At 59.9% G+C, this 12,658-nt stretch overlaps 1 protein-coding gene across 1 annotated transcript in view; it reads left to right on the top strand.

The window, feature by feature from the left end:
• The window catches only part of HMCN2 (hemicentin 2), a 120,903-nt gene extending 116,046 nt beyond the window's left edge, over positions 1 to 4,857 (top strand). Inside the window, exons 93-99 of the mRNA XM_041004683.1 lie at positions 106 to 228; positions 730 to 864; positions 1,640 to 1,768; positions 2,203 to 2,523; positions 3,121 to 3,240; positions 3,788 to 3,914; positions 4,512 to 4,857. Of these exons, the coding sequence (XP_040860617.1) occupies positions 106 to 228; positions 730 to 864; positions 1,640 to 1,768; positions 2,203 to 2,523; positions 3,121 to 3,240; positions 3,788 to 3,914; positions 4,512 to 4,857 (1,301 nt within the window). The remainder of the gene's footprint in view (positions 1 to 105; positions 229 to 729; positions 865 to 1,639; positions 1,769 to 2,202; positions 2,524 to 3,120; positions 3,241 to 3,787; positions 3,915 to 4,511) is intronic.
• Positions 4,858 to 12,658: the final 7,801 nt, after the last annotated feature.

Below are 12,658 nucleotides of genomic sequence, written 5' to 3'. Positions count from 1 at the left end.
CCTTAGCCAGGCACAGAGGTGCCCCCCAACTCTGGGGTGGGTGAACTGCCCCACGGGCGGGAGGGGGTCTGGAAGCCGGGACCTCCAGGTCACATCCCTCCCCAGACAGGGATGAGTGCTTGGACGGTCCCAGCCCCTGCTCCCACACCTGCCACAACGCACCAGGCCGTTTCTCTTGCTCCTGCCCGGCCGGCTTCACCCTATCCCGGGACAATAGGAACTGCAAAGGTTAGTGGTCCCCCAAAGAAGAAACCTGGGGCCAGGACACTGGCCGGGGCTCCGCATCCAGGTGCTTATTCCGGGGGGTCTCTGGTCCCTTCCTGATGGGAGAACTGTGGTGCACACATGTGCCCCTGTGCACTCCCGTCCACACCTACTGAGCATGCTTGAGGCCCTGGAAGCCTTCCCACTGCCCAGCCGCCTTTTCAATCCCTGGGGGTCAGCAAGTGAGTATACTCCATTGGCTCTGCCTGGATAACAAATCCTGCCTGGAGGTCGCCAGGCGCCAACCCCAGCCTGTGCCTCCACCCACCTTGGAGCCAGACACTGCCAAGTCTCCTCCGGGCTTTGAGCCGAGTGCCAGCGGGTGCCGTCTGCATCGGCGTCTCAAGCTGGCAGGCGTGACTCCCAGGTCCCAGGGCGTGGGCTCTGTGTTGGGCTTGAGGGAGCAGGAGGATGGGAGGGGTAGGGTCTGGAAAAAGGTGCTCCCTCAGCACACCCCTCCCCCAGATGTGGACGAGTGTGTGCGGGATGCCCGCCTCTGCCAAGAGGGACACTATTGCCAAAACCTGCCTGGCTCCTACCGCTGCTTGCCTGATTGTGCGCCTGGCTTCCAGGCAGCTGCTGATGGGATTGGCTGTGAAGGTGACAGGGCCACAGGGTGGGGTGGGTGCAGCTGATGGGGGCTGTATGTCCCACGGATGCTAGGGTCTCAGGGGGGTAGCATTGGAAGCCATAGCTCCCGGCGTCCGAGTCCTGGCCAGTCTGTGGAACAGTATCTGCTCGTGCCTGGGCCCAGGCTGTCCTCTCTGTTGAGTCAGGGCTGGCAGACAGAGGTGTGGCCTGTGACAATCCCATCTTCCATTTACTAATTCGAAAGGCGGAGTTAGAGAGGGAGAGACAAAGAGCTCTTCCACCCACTGGTTCACTCCCTAAATGCAACAGCCACGGCTGGGCCGGGTGGAAGTCATCTGGGTCTGCCAGTGAGCACAGGAGCCCAAGCACTTGGGCCACCTGCTGCGTCCCCAGGTGCATTAGCAGGGAGCTGGACAGGGATCCAAGGAGCCAGGAGTCACACCGGTGCTCCCCTCTGGGGTGTCTGCATCCCAGGCTGTGGTTTAACCTGCAGCCCCGCAGCACCCACAGCACTCACCCACATCCCCACCCCTGGAGGCAGTTGAGACTCAGCAGGAAGAACACGGCAGAGCCTGGCTGGAACCTGCATCGCTCCTCAAAGGCCAGCTTGAAACCCTTCACTTGCCTTCAGACGCAGGACCCCTTGCACCTGCAACCTGTTGTAACTGGCAGGGAGTGACATGTGGGCTGCTGCCCAAGAAGGGACTGGTCCTGGGCCAGGGTCTATCCTTGGGGGAGATGCCCTAGGCTAAGCCCCACCCTGACCATGCCCCTACTTCTCCAGATGTAGACGAATGCCTGGAGCAGCTGGACGATTGTCACTACAACCAGATCTGTGAGAACACCCCTGGTGGCCATCACTGCAGCTGCCCCCGGGGCTACCGGACACAGGGCCCTGCCCTGCCCTGCCTAGGTACACAGGGCCTGGCCAGTTTCCCGGCTCTAGGCTCTGGGCTAGGGTATCTGCACAGTTCTGAGAATGACCAAGCCAGCAGCCAAATGCCGACAGCACACCCCAGGGTCCCAGCTCTCTGCTGTGCCCGTCACCCCCAACTGTCACCTCAGGGGGACGGCAGGGAGACAAGGCTGTGGGTCTCAGAGTCACTGATGGGGTACATGGGACCTGAGATGCTGCAGGGCTGTACAGCCGAGCCAGGTTTATCGGGGTGCGTATGGGGGTCCGGGATGACAGGGGGCTTTCTTGAGCATAGAAACTGGGGTAAGAGGAAGTAGCAGGTGCTGTCGGGGAGCAGAGCCCAGAGCCTTCAGGGGTGTTGGAGAGGCTGCAGCCTGCGGGAGCCCCCAGCCACTCTGTGTGCCCAGTCTGATCCCACCCACCTTCCGCAGATATCAACGAATGTTTACAGCTGCCCGGGCCCTGCACCCACGAGTGCCACAACCTCCAGGGAAGTTACCGCTGCCTATGCCCGCTGGGCCAGACCCTCCTCCGGGATGGCAAGACCTGTGCACCCTTGCAACAGAGTGAACCCAATGTGACCACCGTTAGCCACCGAGGACCCTTTGTGCCCTGGCCACGGCCCCGAGCTCCCAGCCCCAGCGGTTCCTACCAAGCCTGGATCTCCCTGCGGCCAAAGCTGGGGACCCTGGGCAACGTGGGTAGGGCCTGGTGTCCTCCTGGCTTCATCAGGCAGAACGGCGTGTGCACAGGTGACTGTCCCCTGGGGATATTCCCCTCAGTTCTTGGAGAGCTCTCAGGCTGCGGGGCAGGACTCATGTAGGTTTGGGGGGGTGCCAGCAGCTGCCTCCTCACCATGAACATCTCAGCTGTCCCCCGCAAGTGGGTGGCTACCAGGAGTCAGTGCTGTGGTTTCCATACAACTCCAGATCCTAACCAGAGGGAGCACCTCCCAGACCAGTGTTCCCAGGAACTCCATTTGAGAAATGTCCTGCTTGGTGCTTGTGGGGAAGGGAGGAGTACCCAAGGCAGCCATGGCACTGTGCAGAGGACGGGGGTCTAGAACAGTCCCTGGGCCCAGTGGAGGTTGTATGGTCCTGCACAAGGACCAAGGGCTGACGCCTGGGCCTCCTGCCTTGGAGGACTATCCTGGGCCTCATGCCCACTGCACTCTCTCGCCTGGCTGAGCCTGGGTGAGGCAGAGTGTTCCCTGCCACCTGAATCTGAGTTTAGACACGGGACGAGGTGGGTAGGGAGTGATGACCCAGGCAGGGAACTTCCCCGGCTGGTGCATGTGACTCAACGTCTCTGCCCCCTGCCCCTCAACCCCCTCCCCACGCCCGGGCCAGACTTGGACGAGTGCCGGGTGCGCAGCCTGTGCCAGCATGCCTGCCGGAACACCGAGGGCAGCTACCGGTGCCTCTGCCCCGCCGGCTACCGCCTCCTCCCTAGCGGCAAGAACTGCCAGGGTGAGCTGGGCCAGGGAATCAGGGAGGGTTTGTGACCACCACGACTCCCTCAGCCATGCTGGGACCCACACCGGCACCGCAGCCCTGGGAGATAGTATGGGCAGGCTCTGAGCTCAGCCTGCAGGCCAGGTGCTGCTGTGTGTCCCTGGGCACCTCGCCCCACCTCTCTGGTCCTGCAGCTCCCAAGCCGGACACGCTTGGCCAAAACACTGTGGGAAGGGACATGTCACTCCAGCCTCCCTTGCCCTGCCCCTTCTCTGCCTATCCCGGGGTCAGCGAGTGCCCTATGAGGAAGATGAAAGTCAGGGCACTCTGCCCACATGTGGTGGGCATCTGAGCCACCACAGCCTGGCACTAGGCTCAGGAAGTCCCCCAGGTGCCCCCACCAGGTCCTGGGAAAGTTCCGGTCCCTGAAGAGCTAGGGACTTGCCAGACTGCCCTATGCGAGACTAGCAGGGGGCAGAGGGTGCCCACTGGCCAGTCCCTCCAGAGGCCGTTGTCTGCTGCTCGCCGGCCCACTCACGGTGTGCCCACCTCTGCCACTCAGACATCAACGAGTGCGAGCAGGACGACATCGAGTGCGGGCCGGGCCAGATGTGCTTCAATACCCGCGGCAGCTACCAGTGTGTGCCCACGCCCTGTCCGCCTTCCTACCGCCAGGGCTCCAGCCCCGGGTGAGAGCTCCAGCCAGGGAAGGGCTGGGGGGCCTGGGACTCCACGTATCCTGCCAGGAGCCTGGCAGTGCGGCCACCTCCTGCGGCCACACAGGAGCAAGCGTGCCTGATGCTGGCTTTCCAGAACTGTGCAAGACACAGGCTGGGCTGCGGAGGAGGGCACCGCAGCAGACACAAGGCCTTGGGGGCCAGGAGCTGCTGAGATTGGGAAAGCTCCTTGGGGCGCGTGCCTTGCCTTGGACCTTGTGGATCCTTGGGTGGAGGTGGCAGTGCCCACCCTGGGGGGAAGGCTTAGCCCCAGCAACCCCACCCACACACCACACATCCAAAGGAGCTGACTCAGGAGAGCTAGAGGTTTAATCGCAGTCCCACATGCACCGAGTTGCCTTGGGGTGTGGATGGGGAAAGGCTGCTGGGGGAACCTGTTCCCACTGGAAATAGCAAGTCTCTGACGTCTTTGGGTCTCAGTTTGTTGAGCTCGAAAACGGACGCACAGAAGCACTTGTAGAGAAGGCCTTTGAGGCAGACTTGCAGCTGTTGGCACTGAGGGTGGGTGTACCTGCCCCGGTGCTGACCCGGAGTCTGTACGGTTGGCAGGACTTGTTTCCGGCGCTGCTCGCAGGACTGCAGCACCGACGGCCCCTCCACGCTGCAGTACCGCCTGCTGCCATTGCCCCTGGGCGTGCGCGCCCACCACGATGTGGCGCGCCTGGCCGCCTTCTCCGAGGCCGGGGTTCCCGCCAACCACACGGAACTCAGCGTGCTGGAGCCGGACCCGCTCAGCCCCTTCGCACTGCGTCCGCTGCACGCCGGCCTGGGCGCCGTCTACACTCGCCGGGCGCTCACCCGCGCGGGCCTTTACCGGCTCACTGTGCGTGCTGCGGCACCGCGCCACCAAAGCGTCTTCGTCCTGCTCATCAACGTGTCACCCTACCCCTACTGAGCCTGCAGCTCGGCGGCCAGTGACCCCCGAGGACGTGGGGGGCGGAGAGAGCCTTGCTCGGTTCGCCTGCCAGGACAGGCGGGGCCTCCTCTGCTCCCGCGTGGTGCGTCAGCGACACCTTTGGCAAACACGACCCTGTGCGCGGCCTTGAGCCCAGGACAGCATAGCTGCCCCAAGCCTCAGGAAGCTGGACGGGGGAGGACAGACCTTGGGGGAGTGTCGACAGTGGCCACTCGTTCACACCAGGCACCAGGATCCCGCGCCCAGCGCGTGGCCATGTGTGTACATACGAAAACAGTTTTAACCCACTTGGCTTCTTCGTCTAGTTATTTTGCTTCGTAAGGAGGGGTGTGGGCTTGGAGGGAGACCCTCGGCCCCCCACCATGTTCTGGGGGGTCTGGGAGCCCTCTCAGGTGGCTCAAGTTGCCTATATAAAATGGCAGTGAGTTCAGTTACCCCTTGCAGTGCTATCAGTCCACATCTGAGCACGGATTTCAATCTGGTTTGCTCCACTTGCATCCTGCTTTGAACTGAGGCACCATGAGGGGTAGCTTGGGCCCTTGCCACCCGTGTGGAAGACCCGGATGGAGTTTCTGGCTCCTGGCTTCTGCCTGGCATGCATACATACGTTGTCTTCCCCTCTGCCCACCCCCCACCACCGCCTAATTAAAAAAAAAGTCTGCTTTTGAAGAAATGTTTTACTTGAAAGATAGAATTACAGAGAGAAAAGGAAAGAGAATCTTCCAAGCACTGGTTCACTCCCCAAATGGCTGCCAAGACCAAAACTGGGCCAAGCTGAATCCAGGAAGCAGGAACTGTCTCCCACGGGCGTGTAGGGATGAAGGCCTTGGCCGTCCTCCACTTTCTCTGGCCACTCGCAGGGAGCTGGGTGGGAAGTGTTGCCCAGGCGAGACGCTTGTGTGGCAAGCAGAGGCTTCACTTGCTGTGTCAGGGCCCTAGCCTGGGGTGGAAGGTGGAGAAACAAAAATGTTTTTCTAAGCAAAAATCCACAATACAAGGTTGTTGACTGAATTCCTCCTAGAGAACAGTCCATCTCTAGTCTTAACTCATCGTGAACCCTACACTTCTGTCCCCTTTGGCCCACATCTCCCCTCTGCCCGCACGGGAGTAACCCCTGCTTTGTTCTCTATTTCTAGTATTCAGCTTAAAAAAAAAAAATAGATCCCATATAAAATAAGATCCTGCAGTATTTTTCCTCCTTTGCCTTATCATTAAAATAATTACTTAAATGAGCCAATTAAATTCATTTCCTCAATTGGGTTCTACTAATGTGCCCATCGGTGACTGTCAGCCCTTGTGTCCCGGCGGCCCTGGACATTGCAAGGAAGTAATGAAGGGAGTGGCCACCTGCCAGGACAGAGAACCCGGCCAGGAGGGGAGGTGGGCTTGAAGGGGTCATTTCTAGCCTGGCACAGTGGCCTAGCGGCTAAAGTCTTCGCCTTCAACGCGCTGGAATCCCATATGGGCGCCGGTTCCCATCCAGCTCCCTGCTTCCCATCCAGCTCCCTGCTTGTGGCCTGGGAAAGCAGTTGAGGACGGGACCCTGCACCGTGAGGGAGACCTGGAGGAAGTTCCTGGCTCCTGGCTGTGGATCGGCGTGGCACCGGCCATATCTGACTTTGCAATAAAAATAAAATAAATCTTAAAGAAAAAGAGGCAGCTTCTAATAGGCTTCAACAGAGACCAGGGAGGACACTGCTGGCAGAGAGACCAGCAGGTGCCAGGGTCCACCAGGGAAGCAGAGCTAGGAGCAGGGAGAGGCTGGAGCTGAGTCAGGAAAGAGATTGATGCAAGAGGTGAGGGAGGGGCTTCGGGGTCGTTGGGGGAGGGAGCCGGTGGGGTCTTGCGCCTCTGTAGGGATTCAACTTTGAGTGGGGGGATTTGAAGTACATGCAGCTTTCTCATTCTAGACACCCTCCTTGAACTTTCAGGAGGGCGGTGTCCTAGCGTTTCCCGTGTACTCCTGTGAGTCTGGGGTCTGCAGCTCGGGAGGAGAGTGGGCGAGAGGCATGGGCAGAGCCTGCAGCCTCCGCAGTGTCCATCGGTGGCTGCCCTCCTTCCCCAGGCTGGTGGCAGCCACCCAACCTCCTCTCTCCACCCAAGTGGGCAGATGCCCTGATACAAAGAGGGGTTATCTGCTTGGACAGCAGGGCGGCTTGCTCCTACCCCCTCTCTGCCCAGCTCAGTGTAACGCGGCTGTCCCCTCCTCTTCTCTGAGTTGCTCCCCCTGGGCGAAGAACAATGGGAACTGAGATCCTGAAACCTGCCCCGCCAGCAGGGCGCACAGACGTTCCCTGGTGGTGTTTGTGGTTCAGTGCCCCAGTAGGAGGCTGGTTAAGGTCAGAGAGGGCCTTGACTCCTGCCCATCACCCCAGTGGAATCACCTTCTGTAGTTATCTAGTGTTTTCCGGGCTGGTTTTTGGAAGCCACACGGTAGTTTTGGGTCCCTGTAGCCACAGGCGATAATGGACAATGGATGGGCGTGGCCAGGTTACAATAAAGCTTTATTGGCGCACATATCCATTTCATGTTCACTCTCAGGTTATGTGGTGACATCTTATCCCACTTCCGATTATTCCCCCCGCCCAACATTCGCAGTTGTAGGCGCCGTTCTTGCACGCAGGCCTTACAAAAACACGCGGGGCCATGGTCCGCAGTCCCTGGATTAGGTCACCCACACGTCACTGGTGGTGGAATTTCAGGTCAGGAGCCACCTGGAGGCCTCTCCGTACAGGCCCGGGGACCAGAGGTCAGCACCCAGTGCTGGGCGGCTGGGCGGCTACATTTTTGTGGCTCAAGGACTTGCAGCCAAGACAGATAGGGGCAGACCTGGGGACAGACAGGCAGGGCCCTGGAGGAGATATGCAGGGGGAGGTGTCAGCTCATCGCCCTCCCCCCCCCCCCGCCCTCCCCGCCTGGCTGCCTCCCTCTGTGCACGTCATTGCCCTCCCAGGACCTCCAGCAGCCACCAACAGTAGTCCCTCTTTCATAGACACGGGGAGCTTCTAGCAGGTCAGCCACTCAACCAGGCTCGCACAGCCTGGGAGTTGGGGGTGGCGGCAAAGAAGACTGACCCTAGAGCCCAGGTCGCTGACTCGCAGGCTTCCTGACTAAGGTTTGGGAGGGCCAAGAGCCGGCACGTCAGACATAAGGCTTGCCTGACACAGACATCAGGCTGTGGCACAAACTGGAAAGGAGCCACCTGCCCCAAGTCACACACACACACACACACACACCAGACCTGTGACCAGCTAAGCCTTGGATGCAGGCCCTTGCCCCCCACCACCCAGCAGCAGCCATAAACACGGTCCCCACCCAGGGTAGCTGCTGCCAGCGCCAGCAGGAGAGGGTGTTTCCCATTTCCGCTGTCCGGGCTGTCGGAGTCATTGGCTGAGGTTGCCCAGCTGCCCAGCTGCCCAGCCCCCAGGCGTTGTCTGACCTCCCAGGGGACAGCTCTGTAGCCCCAGGGGTGAAAAACAGGTCACTCATTAAACTCCTCTGTGCAGCTTTTGCAAGAACCCAGCACCTGGACTCTGAGTTCCTGGGAGCAGGAACTGGAAATCTGGGGTTGGGGGAGTAGCCAGGAGGTCACTGGCTGTTTCTAACTCTGGCACTAGACACGAGATAGGGTGAGGTCTTCAAGTCTTACACAGCTCAGCAGGTGCAAACAGGGGGCTGGGTCTCCTCCCTGCCCACTCCCAGACCAAAAAAAAAAAAAAATTATTGATTTTCATTGGAAAGGAAGATTTACAGAGAGAAAGCTCTTCCATTCGCTGGTTCACTCCCCAAATGGCCGCAACAGCCGGAGCTGAGCCAATCCAAAGCCACAAGTCAGGTTTTGCTTCTGGGTCTCCCACGTGGATGCAGGGTCCCAAGGCTTTGGGCCATCCTTCACTGCTTTCCCAGGCCACAAGCAGGGAGCTGGATGGGAAATGGAGCAGCCAGGACAAAAAAAAAAATTGGTCTCTATATGGGATCCCTGCACTGGCAGGCAGAGGATTAGCCAATGCAGCCATCACAGCGACCCCTTACCAGGTCTTTCTACACCTCTAGATCATGGCGGTGGGGAGGGGGTGTACTTGTCCTGGCCACCTCGGGCCTCTGCCAGCAGGGACTGGCCAGTGCGGTAGGGGAAGGATCAAGAGGTGTCTGTCTAAATGCAGCATGGACAGAGACCACGCAGGCTCCGCATGCAGGCACTGCTGTGACCAGGTCAGCGCAGCGGGAGATGGCAGGGCAACAGAGAATCTGGCCTCTGGCTTCCACCTGTAGTTCCCTACCTGGTGCCCGCAGGGGCCAGGGCAGGGCAGCCCCAAGCCAGGAGCCAGGACCTTCCCCTGGGTCTCCCACGTGGGTGCAGGGGCCCAGATACTTGTAACACTTACACCATTCCTTCGCACTGCCTTCCACATAAAACTTTCTTAAAAGTAAGATTAAATAAATCACTGGACAAATTTAGTACCTACTCAGCAAAAACACTCAGCACCTAATTAAAAGAGAAAAGTATACATTATACTTTTTGGAGAAAGACTGAATGAGTTGGATTAGCCCCAGACATGGAATAAGGCAAAGAAAGGAAATCTCATCCATTCAATTCCACATTGCCCTGGGGGCTCTGCCATCGCAATAAGGCAAGAAAAATTACAAAAACACCAAGAAAATTACGCTGTGTTCAACACAAGTGGCATCTATGTAGAAAACCCTTGGGTATTCACAGAAATCAAATGCAACCAGCTAGTACGTTTAGCAAGGTTGCAAGCCGCAACGAGCCACTGGAAAGGAAATACAAAGTCTCATTCGCCATAGCATGGAGAAAGTTATGAGGCAGCTGACACCTGTTCCCAGAAAACTAGCACGCATTGCTGAGGCATCCGAGTCTGTGTGGGGCCAATGTCACCTCCAGTGAAACTCAAGAACATCTCACTTCCCAGAGCCAACGGCCCCAATACATGGTGGCTTTCCTTTCTGGATAAGTAACTCCAGCTCTGGCGGTCCTGGGAGCTGCCGTTCCAGATGCAGAATCAACCTGTTGAGACTTGGGAGCTGTGCTGCCTAACCTCAGAGGCACGGTTCTGGTCTAACTCCAGGACCGCCTTCACCACGATAGAGGATTGTCACGACGCGGCCTGGTCCTGAGCGGGCTGTTTCCCAGCATCCCAGGCAGTGGCTTTACTGCTATGTCACATCACTGACACTCCTCCAAGGTTTTAATTGAGTATGACCTGTTCCAGGTTGGATTTTTAAGAACTCTCTAGCTGTTGAAGGAAGAAAGGTTAGAGGGTCAAAGGGGGAAGCGGGGCCATCAGTGAAGAGACAAATTCCAAGTGAGAAGAGCTGGCCGACTGGAGAGGCGGAAGTGGAGCTGGCGAGGGGTAGACTGGGTTACTTAGAGGTACAACTGTGGAGGCTGGCGCATTGGCTCGACTGGCACCAGTATCCCATATGGACACCAGTGTGTGTCCCCGCTGCTCCACCTCCTGTCCAGCTCCCTGCTTGTGGCCTGCGAAAGCAGAGGAGGACGGCCCAGAGCCTTGGGACCCTGCACCTGTGTGGGAGACCCAGAAGAAGCTCCTGGCTCCTGGCTTTGGATCAGCTCATTTCCAGCTGTTGCAGCCACTTGGGGAGAGAACCAGTGGACGGAAGATCTTTCTTTCTCTTTGATTCTCTTGAAATCTACCTTTTCAATGACAATAAATATTTAAAAAGAAGAGGAATAAGAACACAGTGTGACTGTCGCAGAGCCCAGAGTGTGTCGGCTCCTGGCGTGACCCTAGCCTGGGGCTCCTGGGTCCAGCATCCCCCACGCTGGTTCCAGCTAATCCCCACCCCACAGTGGACCAGGGAACTGTCCAGTCTCTGTCCTCTGATGCAGGGGGTGGGGCCCCCACGGGCAGTTCGGACATCTGTTTTTCTTGCAGCCATGACCTCACTGCCCTAGTGTCCCCAGGGCCGGTGCGTCAAGCAGGCACAAGTCCCTGGCCAGCAGCCATCTCCACAGCAGCCATGGGGCCACCGTGGGGCCTCTGCGGGCTCCTCTCAGGAGTGTGGACCCGGAGGCCCAGAGCTGGCCCAGCGAGTGGGCCAGGGTGAGCAGCACCAGGCTCCCTGGCACAAGATGGCCCCAGGCCACCTCTGATTCTGACCCCAGGTCATTGTGGATCACCACCTGAGTTTAGGCGGCCACAGTAGAGGGTCTGGAAGTTGTAACTTTGCTTCTGAACTGATCTGGCCTCCCCCCCCCCACCGTCTGCCGTCCACATACTTGGGTAAACGGGCCACGTGGGGTGAGCCCCTCCTGGTTGTGTCTTGCTCCCTTCATCGCTGGCTGAGACCCGAGGATGTGCTCTGCAGGGCCAGCCCTGCCCCCGGAGCCACTGCCTTGGATGGGATCCAGGTCCTACTGTTTTACTGGGGGTTGCACAATGGGGTGCTTCTGGGGCTTGCACCCCCACACACACAGAAAGGGAGGAAATTGGGTGTGCAGAGCCTGCTGCAGGCCAGACTGGGGTCACACACGCAGTTTCTTTTTACAAGCGGGAGGCTTGGTTTCTGGGACCCTCAGTCTTTCCGGCTGCACAATGGGTCAGTGGCCGGCCAGTCTTCCGTTCACCGGATGCCCTGGGGAGTCTGGGCAGAAGCCAGATCTAGGGAAACGGCCAGGAAGGGTTCTCGGCAGCTCCACCCAGGTTTACTCATCTGTGTGAAGTGCTCGGGCGCATGGAGCGCTGGCGTGGGAGGCAGGGGGATGCTTTGAAGTCTGTGCCTTGATTCCCACCCAGCCGCCTCTGGACGCCGTTCCTAGGGCGCACAGCAAGTCCCCGGGAAGGAGAAACCGGGGTCACCCCACCGGTGTTCGGCTTCCAGCCACTGCCGCCCCTCTGGGGCGCCGCCCGCCTCGCAGGCCGGGGGCGGGAGCCTCACGCCTCGGCCGGGAGACTACCGAGCTGGCGCGCGTCCCGGATGGGAATGGCGAGGGCACGCCGGGCTCCTCCCCCGCAGGTGGCCCTGAGCTCTGAGCGGCTCCCGCGGGGGGCCGGACCCCGGGGCGGGGCCTGTCGCGCGCGTGTCCCCACGTGTCCCTGCTCGCTAGCCCTGCCCTCGGCCGCGTGTTTATAACCCGGGATGCGCGCCTCCCCCGGCCCTGCTCTGCTGTCTGCCACAGCCGCCGGTACTCTGGTAAGGACCCCACACTCCCCAATCCCCTGCTGCTCCAGGTTTCTGAGCCTAGGCTCCCCTCTTCGCCCGGGCTCTGCAAGAGCGAACCCGGCAGTCGGAGAGGACGCGCGCTGTGGCCTCCCCACGGACCATCGCGGCGAGCCCGAGGCTCAGACCCGGGCGCGGAGAAGGCGAGCCAGTTGCCTGATCTCTGCTGCCTGGGGCCTGGGTCTGAGAAGGGCGCACGAGCCCAGGGGACGTGTAGGGCCGATGGGGTTATTCCTCCCCTGTGCGCACTGGGTTCCTTCTCCGACCCGACCTCCTCCGGGCAGCGAAGTCCCCTGCGCAGAGCCCGGGGTCCGTGCACCCCAACTGGTCTGCAGCCTGCGCTTTCTGGTTACAACCCAAAGCAAGAGCTACCTGCCAGATTCTGAGCTGAGGGGGCCGGATGCAGGCCAGGTGTGCCTGGGCTCCCCTCCTAGCTGGGGGCAGCCGTCTCGGGGGTCCGTTCCCGGGGAGTGAATAGGGGTTGGCCGCCTGACCAGGCTTCCTGAGCCCCGGGCTGGCCAGTGGGAGGGGCCACCCCACAGGAAGTGTCGCCCTTCTTGCCTTTGGCCCCTGGGGC

Source organism: Ochotona curzoniae, unplaced genomic scaffold (genome assembly GCF_017591425.1).
Source record: "Ochotona curzoniae isolate NIBS_2020 unplaced genomic scaffold, NIBS_Ocur_1.0 scaffold_3208, whole genome shotgun sequence".
Lineage (NCBI taxonomy): Eukaryota > Metazoa > Chordata > Mammalia > Lagomorpha > Ochotonidae > Ochotona > Ochotona curzoniae.
The sequence above is the reverse complement of the archived record's forward strand: the minus strand, read 5'-3'. Positions and strand labels throughout refer to the sequence as shown.